The sequence below is a fragment of the Colossoma macropomum genome, unplaced genomic scaffold, assembly GCF_904425465.1.
Source record: "Colossoma macropomum unplaced genomic scaffold, Colossoma_macropomum, whole genome shotgun sequence".
Taxonomy (NCBI): Eukaryota; Metazoa; Chordata; class Actinopteri; order Characiformes; family Serrasalmidae; genus Colossoma; species Colossoma macropomum.
This window is the reverse complement of record NW_023494787.1, coordinates 17,618,251-17,629,023: the sequence shown is the minus strand read 5'-3', so window position 1 is coordinate 17,629,023 and position 10,773 is coordinate 17,618,251. Positions and strand designations below refer to the sequence as shown.

Here is a 10,773-nt window from a genome sequence, read left to right as displayed (position 1 = left end):
TTGGATGGAAAAATTCTTCTAAAAAAGAAATTCTAAAGCTCTCCTCATGACAACCCAGTATTATTTGTAGTAATCATCCAGTATTTGGTTTGGATGATCAGTATTTCATTGTATTAAATGAATTGTATATATATATATATATATATATATGTTTACACTGTACCATATGAGTACCACAAAGTCACTGTCTCTTGCATTTAAGAGATAAATGTTATTTGTCGCTGCGCTGTGTGCTGATCTTACCAAACATTCACAGAGAACACACTCAGATAAATTGCTCCAGGCGGTGTTGTAGAGGACAGCCGGGGACGTTACAAGACAGCCTACAAATGTCACTGGGCTCATGTCCTCACATCAAAAGTGGTGTTAAAGTGCTCAATATCGATGTTCTCCACAGAGGAAATACTGCATTATACAGGCCCATTATAAGACGATTAAATCTATTAGTTACTGCTGTGCTGCTCGCAAATCAGCTGCCCATTGGAGAGCGGAAAATCATTTTTTAACTTCAATAAGTTACAAACAGTGGCAAAGCCTCTCTGTAATCCATGTTGCCCCAGGCAGCAATAAGACTGGATGCAATTACGCAGACAAAATTCACCACAAAAGAAATGTAAATTGCTGCTAAATGATGAAACTGGAAAGGGAAAGGGACAGAAGGAGCAGTGCTGCTTTTTACTTCTCTCTCTCTCTTTCCTTCTCTCACCTCTCACTCTCTCTTTCTCTCTCCCTCTGTCTCACACTGCTAACATACGTAGGGTAACTGCAGGTATAATAATGTCTTTTTCCCCACCCCAGGCTTCATAATGGCTCTGTATGATCCAGGCTACATTAATGAATAACAGAGCACATTTATATTTGCATTTGTGATATTTAAAATCTGTAAATTGGTCCACTGAATCAGCTATACTACTTCTTTTGTACTGCCATGATTTATCAAAAAAGAGGAAAAAAAAGAAAAAAAAAGAAAAGAAAATGAGCATTGACTGACACGGCCATTGACATCTTAAAACCATCAATACACAACAGTGAATCATTCCTAAACATACTCATGTAGTAGCCTACATATCGCTGCTGCCATTTAAAACCTTTTTATTTTTTCCGTTTATTTGTTTACACCATTTTAAACCACAGCTTCCAATAAATTGCGTACACATTCGTTAATAAATGGACCAATAGAAATAGACCAAAATTACTTGGAATAAAATCTCGTAACATTAACTTGGATTAAAAGATTAAAAGAACGTTTTTCCCATTCTCCTGTAAGGTTAACTTTTTAGAAATAAAGCAACTACAACTTCCTTTAATGGCCATTTTCTCGGTAGTTATGAACGCTTATTTGTTAAAGGATCAGAAAAAAAATCTTATTTTTTTGGTACTGTAGCTTGAAGAAGTCAGTGGGCGGCAACTCGCCACTGATTGGCTGGAGCGTCTGAGGTCGCGAAGACTGAACTAGGAACTAGCTAGCGAATATACTCCTCATTTGTGTCCTGACTGGTAAGCCTATGCTTCTCAGAATGACTACGTTTTAACGATTTAAACAATTTTTAAAAAAACAAAATGTTCTAGCTGTGAGATATGATCTCTGTCCTTTTAACTGCAGCAAAGAACGACTAGCGTAGTTTCTGCTCTCTCTTCAAAACATCGCTGACGGTTGCAGGGGCGTTACTGTAAATATCGCCTAGCAACACCCTCGTCTTGGCGTTTGGCAGCATTTCATTGGGCTATTGTGTCGCAGCTGTATTGTGATTGGATGGATTTGATGTCCGTCTTTCTCTAGTCGGACCAGAACCGCAGGAAACGAGTTGATGTGTTGGCATTTGGCAAGGCGTTGTTTGGTCTCCACCCGTATTCCGTCAAGTCCCACCTCTATACTGGCGGACTGCTTGTGAGTGTTAACCGATATTCAATCCTAGCGCAGGAGGCGAGATTTGTAGTTGTTGTTCGTCCTGTTCTGACTGTGATACTGCCAGTCACAGCGAAGAAGGCGGGTCTTGTCGGAATATAGGTGGGAAAACAAACGCCTCGGCAACACTAAAGTCCACAAGAACTTTGCAAAGAGCTCGTAAGCCAGGGACGCGGGAAGGTGTTTTAAGTTGAGGGTGCAATTTTAAGCAGCGTGTATGTGACTGAGCGATGACGTCATGCAAATGATTTGCCTTTTTAAATTACTTATTATTAATATATTTACTATTTATTTGCATCAAAAAGGACGTCATAAAGTGCTATAAAGAGTCGAGAGACGGCAACATATACACATAGCCTAACTGACACATCAACCTGCTGACGCGTCGTCTCTCTCAAACCTTATGCAAATGAGCTGAACGGCGACCAATTAGATTGTTGATATGTTGATATTGGTTGATATGTAACCAATTGTGTCACGCACACGGTCACGCGGTGAGAATTAAGGCTGAAACGTACGCAGAGCGGGAGAAACAACGGTTGATAAAAAATCATTATTAGGACAGGCGTTGATTTTTAAGTTTTACAAAATAATTTTAGGCTTCTTTGGGACTCAGAACTGGTTTATAATTCTGCACAGGCTTTCTCACTTTGCACCCCAACCTGTTTACGATTCACTGTAGTGACAACACAGCGGTTTACAAACTCCACTCTAAAACAAAACCACGTGGCTCTACACTGCGCTCAAATTATACAGTTCAGAACGTTCTGTTATTATTATTAATATTAGCCTATTAACAGTTGCAGTCCTGAAATCAGGACTACCCACGTTCCTGTTGTAAGTTATATTTACATGGCACCAACTCACACAAAGTCTTAAAAACCTCCTCAGTGCTTTCTTTCATGTTGAGACCACAGCATTGGCTGCTCTGTAATGACTGTTGATTTTATGTGTGGACTTCATATTCTTCTATATTAGCCCCACTAGTCTTCATTTTAAAATGTGTGCTTAGATGGTGAGAATGAGCTACAGAGTCTTTTAAAATTCGTACCCTATCTCTCATTTTTCTTTGGTATTGTTCGAGTATTTCCACCATTTTTTGTTGAGAATTTTCTACATAATTAAAGTCAAGTCAAGTCAGCTTTATTGTCAATACTACAATATGTACAGTACTGTAATTGTACATGTAATTGAAATTGCGTTACTCTCCGTTTCTCTCCGTTTCTCTCCGTTACTCTCTGTTAAACCGTTAAGTTGTAGACAAAGTCATTCAGGGTGGTGTGCTGTGAAATGTCAGAACAGTGGTGGTGACAGGAACCAGATGTCTCAGATGTTTGAAGCATTAAACCAACCTTACAGAATGTTATGAGTTACATTAAATGGTTATGAATCTGTTGCTTGATACATTGCGTGGTTTCACTGGTAATTTTGGACAGTAAATCAAGTGACTATATGTGCAAGTTTCTCTGCTGTGTGCCATTTCACATCAGACTACTCGGAATGACTGTTTACATCTCAATTATTGAGTTATGTAGAAATTATGAATTCTGCTTTACTGAACTTACTGCTTGGTGTAAACTGGCAGCCAGCTTGTGAGTTGTAGCAACACTTTTGACACTGTGCATCACCTCTGAAAACCAAGACTAATGACCTTATTTTTGTCTGTTTTTTTTTTATCTGTGGATGACCAGAATCAAATACCTGAAAGGGTCGTGTAAAACAAATTTTCAATACAAAGTGATAAGCTGTATCTCTTTCCAGCATTTGGTCGGCTGCTTGCCTGACCTATTATAACTTTTCACAGTTTGTGGTGAATATCCGGTGTATATATATATATATATATAGTTCTTTATTTATTTCAAGAGGTGCCTGAGGTGCTAATTTTAATCTTGAATCTCTTTCACTTTGAAACCTTTGTAGTGGGGCAGCATTAAAGAGATTCTGCTCTCAATTTGAGTCTTCAAAGCAGCAGCGTACACAGCCTCTGGCTAACTCTGGCCTTATTTATGGATCGTCCACAACTTCTCCAGCTCTCTCATCGCTACACGTTTTTCTCTTTTCTCTCGTTTTCATTCCTTTTTTTGAATGTGCAGGTTCTTTGGTGTGCCGTGTTTGAAAAATCTTATTAACAGAAGATGTTTGGAATTAACAAATGGTTTGTGTTTGTGGGAAACCTGTGTTAGTCTGTTTATCCTGGTGGATCATGCATGGTCATTTGAGGAGCAAATGGTGACATGGTCTGTGAACATCTTTGTTTCCTGGCCTCGAGCTAAATCTTCAAAAGGAAGAGTGCCTGAAGGTGCGGGAACATTCGGCACCCCTTGTCCCCTTCCTGCTGCGGTCACAGTCCTTTTAGAGATTAAGTGTTTGGTCGTACGGGGTGGGATGCCCTCAAGGTTCCTTCCCTGTTGGGTAAACGTTCTAATAGTCCTTTTCCTCTGTTGTCTTTGGGAAAGTCACTTATTCCCTTTCCCGTTTTTTTGTTGCATGCTGACACGCTGTAATTACATCACCTTAAGGTAGAGATTAAAACCACAAAGAGCTGGATGACTGCAATACCTACAGATGTATTTCACATAAGCAGTCATGGGGGAGCTATCAGCTCCTACAGCCGTCCTTCATGAATGGGTAAAATGGTAAATCTCCTTGTGATGCTCTAGTTTCATGCACCTCGGCACCTCTGCTGCCTTTGCTAATGCTAATCAGTCTGATGGTGCTCTTTCTGCCTGCCCACGTCTCCTCGGTGGAGCACCGGTTTATGAGTCAAAGCGGAGCGGGCCAGAGGTCCGCTGCTTGATTTCTCTGGGAGAGAATAGGTCAGAGGGGTTTAAACATCATCAGAAACACAGACCTGCCCTTTGGCTCATGCTTGCTTTTTCCCAATCTGTAACAAAGGCAGCAGTATTGATTGAAAATAGTATTGCGAGGTGCAGGAATGGAATCTTAATAGAAGCTTCTCAGGCTGACTCACAGTAAAGTCGGAACCTGAGGCTCTGGCGAATGTTCGTGGGCACTTAATGTGCTTATGATTTAATAAAAAAAGTAAAACAAATGTAGTCATTCTGAACCGACACCCATGTGTAAATAAGAAGCCTATGTAAGACTGTCCTCTAGTGCTTCTTACTCAGTTGCTATGGAAATCAATAAGAAAGGCCGAAAGCTTCTTTACTGTCAATGTGACAATCAAAATAGCCTTCAGGGGAGATGGACATGGAAAGTGAACTTTAACTGAATTTAAGGAATGTACTTAGAATACTGTTTACATCTGTAGTGAAGGCTTGCAAATAAAATTAAACCATAATATATAAACACATATGATACCAAAGATGATGGAATCTATGGCTATCTGTAGATTATACAACACCATACCAGGTAATTGAATCACCCACCTTTGTCAAAAACATGAAATATACTCCCAGCAATTCAGAGAAAGTTGTACATTTTGCTTGGAGGTATAAGAAAACTGAATTGCATGACTGAATTTCTTGAAGTGTAAACCTCTGGGAGTCTCACATCCAATTCAGATTTTCACACATGAAGATTCTTCACTCCTTTTCTTAAATTCACTTACACCCATCAGCCATAACATTAAAACCACCTCCTTGTTTCTATAATGATTGTCTGTTTTATCAGCTTCACTTACCAGTTAGGCGCACTGGTGGTCCTGGCCCTGACCATGGGGCTAACAAAGTATGCAGAGAAACAGATGGACTACAGTCTGTATCTGTCGAACTACAAAGTGCTCCTGTATGCTAGGTGGAGCTGGTAAAATGGACAGTGAGTGTAGAAACAAGATGGTTTTAATTATTCTGGCTGATTGGTGTGCTTTTTTCTGGTAGATACAGCAGCGTACATTAGGTAAAACTTGCTTTTTTGTTAAGGGTTTGTATCTGGCATCTTTCAAAATATATCCCTGAGGACTGCGGTATTATTTGACATTTTGAACAGAAGGTTAGCTTTTGCAGTTGTCTTGCACTCTGCTCATATATTCCTTTTTTTCTACTGCTCTTCTTTCAGGAAAGCATGGGGAAGAAGGATGCGAGCGCTGCCAGGCTGCCGGTCGATCAGTACCGAAAACAGATCGGTGAGTTTCTCCTCTGTGGAGCTGTGCGCTTTCCTTAAGGCTTAAAAATATGACTGTTTGTAACCTTCATCAAATATTCACACAGTGCTTTATTAAAGAGAATTCAGAAAGCAGCCCTTTTATTCTTTATTTCTGCAGTTCTGATTTTTTGTTTGTTGTTAGGTTGTAATAAAACATAAGGAATTGAAATCAGAGACAGGATGGCTTAGGTCCCTCTGAGTAGAAGTCATAGCAAAAAGTACACAACCCTTGATGCTATTAATCTTGAGACTTTAAGTCACTGTGATTGGGTTGTATGCAGGTGTATTCCTCGGATATATGTCACTCTGACCTTCACAAGAAGTAGCATCATGTTGTCCTCTTACCTCCCAGTATAGAACACAAAATTTACAGTCAAGAAGTAATTTTACAAAAAATTAAAATTTTCCTTTTACCCCCAAGACGTGTTTAATGTCTGAAATTTGCTTTTTTTAATTTTGCACTAACGGAGAGTCTGTTGCGGTTTGTTGCCTAACATGGCAAAGAACCACCAACTTTGACAGAAAAGGGTTGTTTAACTAGCATGGAAGATGACTGAATGTATTTTTGAGATGCATAGATGTCGAGGACTGTTAAAACTGGCTACATCAGGAACACATCTACAGGTATTATATATCAGAAAACCCAGAGATCTCATTTACGAACTACTAAGTTCCTCATAGAAACCTCTTGAACAACTTGTAACCATGTGGTACCATGAGATTCATGAATTTTCTTTAATTCAGCAATCTGAAATACTCATCACAACTCACAAAGCAGAAGTCTGCTTGCAAAAGCTTGTTTCTTGTTGGCAGAAGCACTCTAAAAATATAAACGTTGAGTTAGCAACTTGCAGAGAAATGACAAGTCTTCACAAGAAGAAAGCACATACCTAGGGGTATGTAGGGGAACGGGGCACAACCTAACACGAGATACAATGCAACACTGATTTTGTATGTAGTCAAAGAGGTTCAAGTAGAATGGACTTTTGGTCATCTTCTCATATTCCCATAGCGTTTTCACAGAGATCATCATTGACTGTATTTATAAAGAACTCACACCTGTATTATTTTAGTCATCCTCTTTGTAACTTCTCACCATTTTGAAGCATGTAAAGAACTCACAGTGAGAGCTAGCAAAGCTGAAATACAGCATCCACTTGGCAGGGTTAGTTTTAACACATAGAAATTCTAAACAGTTGATTTTTGATTCACTGAAAATGTCTAACAAATGTCTTGTAATTAAGATATATTTCAAGTCTATCATGCTGATATTTACTATACTACTTTGTGGTCAAGAATAAATGTATTATTATTTGACATAACTAGTCATATTTATTTGGAGGCGTGTATGTTTATGTAGTTAGGTTGGATAGCTTGTCTGGAATTAGCTACAGGAGTGGGGGATTATGAGTTGGTGGAGCAGGAGGCATTGTGGGCCTATCAAAAATAGGAGCATCCATGTGGTGTCCACTGATGTTAATCATTGCAATATAAGCGTCCATTCTTTGCTAGCTTCATTAGCCTTGTGGCACTAGTGCAAGTCCTGGTTGATTGACTACATTTGGGCTAAGAGGAAAATTGTGTGAATTTTCAAACTATTTTTTTAGCATGTTTTGTGGCTTTACCCCACTTTGTTGAAGAGTTGGTATAGTGTAGTGGGTAACACCTCTGCCTTCTTCGATCCCCCACCTGGGCAAGCATCCTACACTATACCAATAAGAGTCCTGGGGTAAGACTTTTAACACTACCTTTATCTACCTGTGTAAAATGAGAACAATGTCGCTCTGGATAAGAGCGTCTGCCAAATGCCATAAAATGTAAATGTAAGAGTTTTGATTGTGTACATGCAGACGAGACTTGGCTAGGTCTTTGCTCCATGCCGTTGATTCGTGGAGGGCATGGTGACTAAGCTTTGCGTTACAACGGTCTGACGTGATCTGAGCCCCACGGACGTTAGAACTCAGTCTGTGGTCTCCAGCAGAGAGCACCTGTCTTACGTGCCTGATTTTATGTGATCTCATTTTGCAGCATTTAGTAGGGTTATTTAGCTTGTTGTGCACCGTCACCTTCTCTCATTGTGCCTCTGCTGCAGGATTGTGGAAGCAACATAACAAGCTGAACACCTGCTGAATCTTCTGAATCTCAGACATATTCTATTTTGTTTTCTCTTTTTCAATCTCATCAATTCTGAGACATAACAGCGGGTTACAGACGATAAGAGTACCCCCCCACCACCCCCCTCTCCCAGTCTCAGTTTGCTTTGAAAAGAGCCTCTATCAGCCAATTTCAGTGAATCGCTGTTTAACAAAAAGAAAAGTCGCCCAAAATAGCACAAAGCACCACAAAGGAAAGAATACACATCGTAATTTGAAATCGCAATGGGAAGGTAATTTATGTCCTGTCAGGTTTAGCTCTTTCTCTTTTTTTCCCAAGCGGGTGAGCTTTTGTGATGTCAAGCGTCTTGATGTTGACACACTGTCCCTAAATACTATCATTACTCCTCATAATGGAGTGTAGAGAGCTGTCACCCAGCAGAGCCATCGCCTGTGAGTGTGCGTGCGGTCATTCAGCTGGAGATATGATGGCTCACACATACTGCTCTCTGTGGCTTTGTCGAACAGTTATCCCATAGGCAAACAACTTCGGGCTCCACTCGCCGCGTGTACTTGCATGTTCTCGAGGCGGCCCGGCTTTTGTGTTCGTGTTTTTTTCCCTCCGCTGGTGATGTGATGTGAGAGACAAGGGCCAAATGGCTCTCATGTGGTGGAAGTCAGCCTGCAGTGCTGTTTCCTGCTGATGGACGTTGTCAGTGTTTTGCCCCTCTCTCCCTCTCTCTCCCTCTCTCTCTGTAACACAGTGGGCTGTCACCGGGCTGTCAGTGTTGCTAGCACACCCCAGCCCCTGGCCAGGATTTTGGACTGTCCTCTCCAATCACACATCACGGTGCTTTTAACTTTAATTTTGAACAACGTTGCCCATAGCCCTGTCACAAAGGGTCTGCTGAGCCGCGCTGCACTCCTCTGTGTGAGGGTCGAGAAAGCGAGAGCCGAGCGTGCGCTTTACCATCTTCCTGCTTTGTGCACCTGCCTCAGTTTCGGAGACAAACCTGTCAGTTTTTGAGCTCTTGATTGCTTATTTCTCTCTGCCCCTCCTGCACTCCTTCATTGAGCGTGTAATTGGTCACTGCTACACACAAACCGTGCACCCGTCTGATCCTTTTCTCGAGCTGCTAGAACGTGGGGACTCTCTAAAAAGAGCAATAATTGCACGGTGCTTTATCCAGCACGCACAGGAAATGTGTTTTCTTCTCTGTTAATCAAATGTAATTTGAAGTGTGGTTTGATGGAGCTAGAGGAAAGAGCTGGACTGGACTGCAGGTCTATTCGAAGCAGGACTGAAGGTGCATTTAAAGCTGGACTGGAAGTTCATTTAATTGTTGATTATAGGTCTATTTGATGATGAACTGGATGCACCACAATTTATAGCATTACTAGAGGTTTTCTGGCTTTAGAAGAGGTCCATTTGATGGTGGAACTGGACTTTTTTGCTGGTAGAAACTACAATAGAGTCTCCACAATTTGCAGCTGGACTAAAGATCCATTTGGGACTGGACTGTAAGCACCACAATTTTAAACTGGAGTGGAGGTCCATTTGATGGTGGACTGGAGGTCAATTCGATGTTAGACTGGAGGTCCATTTGATGGTGGACTGGAGGTCTATTTAAAGCTGGATTGTAGGTCTATTTAAAGCTGGACTGGAGGTACTTTTGGTACTTGACTAGAGATACATTTTGAGGTTAAGTAGGTCTTCTGGTGGGAAATCAGCCTTAAAATCTTCTACTTCAACTGAAGATTCTGGACACATTCCTGTTTGGCAGAGCTGTATGAGTGGAGCTGGCCTGTTTATACAGCACTGCTGTGTTTGTTTGGAGTAGTAGTGTCTTGCTGGAGGTAGCCTGGATAACAATGCCATAGGTGATGCTGCTAAACCAGCAGCTGACCAATCTGAACATGGCCATGATGAAACCTGAAGGCTGAAGCAGTCAGAGTTGTCAGCGCTGAATACAGAGAGAAAGGCCTTGTAGAAGTCGATGGCGCATGAGGCGGTGCTGGAGCAAGGCTACAATGCCTCACTGTATAAACAATTTATTCACATTCTCAGAGCAATTACTTTGATTTGGTTACGATTAACTATTCATTTGGAACAGATGGTTGAGTCTGTTTGTTGTGTGCATTTGCACCACAACAGGAAGTTTCTGCAAAAATAAGACATACACCTAATTTCTCCCTGTTGGCTGTGAACAAAATGAGGTTTGCTTTCCACACCATGTACAATTACTGCAGGTGCAAGAGTGAATTGTTGTAGACTTTGAGAATGAGCGGCGAACATGATGTGCAGCGCGTATCTCTGAAGGTGTGGGCTAAGTGCTTTGAAGCTGGAATAATTGCTTTTTTATGGATTTGTAGTACAGCAGTGAGTGATTCACGAGATGATGCATTCAAAGCGTTTGCCAGTGTTGCCAGTGTTGAGCAGTTCAAATGTCAAACCTGAAATGCTGCATTGTTTTTACAGGTTTTTCTCTGTTGTTTTAGCACAGATTCTGAAACACTGTTGAAATGATCAAAGCACTGTTGAAACAGTGTTTGACCACCTCTAAAACGTCTTCAGATTTTTTATTTACATCATCGTGCACTAGCAGGGGGTTATATAATATAATATTAACCCATAATATCATGTTTCACCACCCCCACCTTTCATCAAGA

The 10,773-nt window shown here is 40.9% G+C and overlaps 1 protein-coding gene across 3 annotated transcripts in view; it reads left to right on the top strand.

Moving 5' to 3' along the window:
- The first annotated feature begins 1,405 nt into the window (after positions 1 to 1,405).
- Positions 1,406 to 10,773, top strand: part of triqk (triple QxxK/R motif containing) — a 28,546-nt gene continuing 19,178 nt past the window's right edge. The window contains exons 1-2 of one of the 3 annotated variants that reach the window (XM_036566263.1): positions 1,406 to 1,497; positions 5,910 to 5,990. In XM_036566263.1, coding sequence (XP_036422156.1) covers positions 5,930 to 5,990 — 61 coding nt within the window. In that variant the 5' untranslated portion in view covers positions 1,406 to 1,497; positions 5,910 to 5,929. Of the gene's footprint in view, positions 1,498 to 1,877; positions 2,009 to 5,909; positions 5,991 to 10,773 lie in introns of those variants that run through there. The other 2 variants (XM_036566264.1, XM_036566265.1) reach the window with 2 other exon arrangements.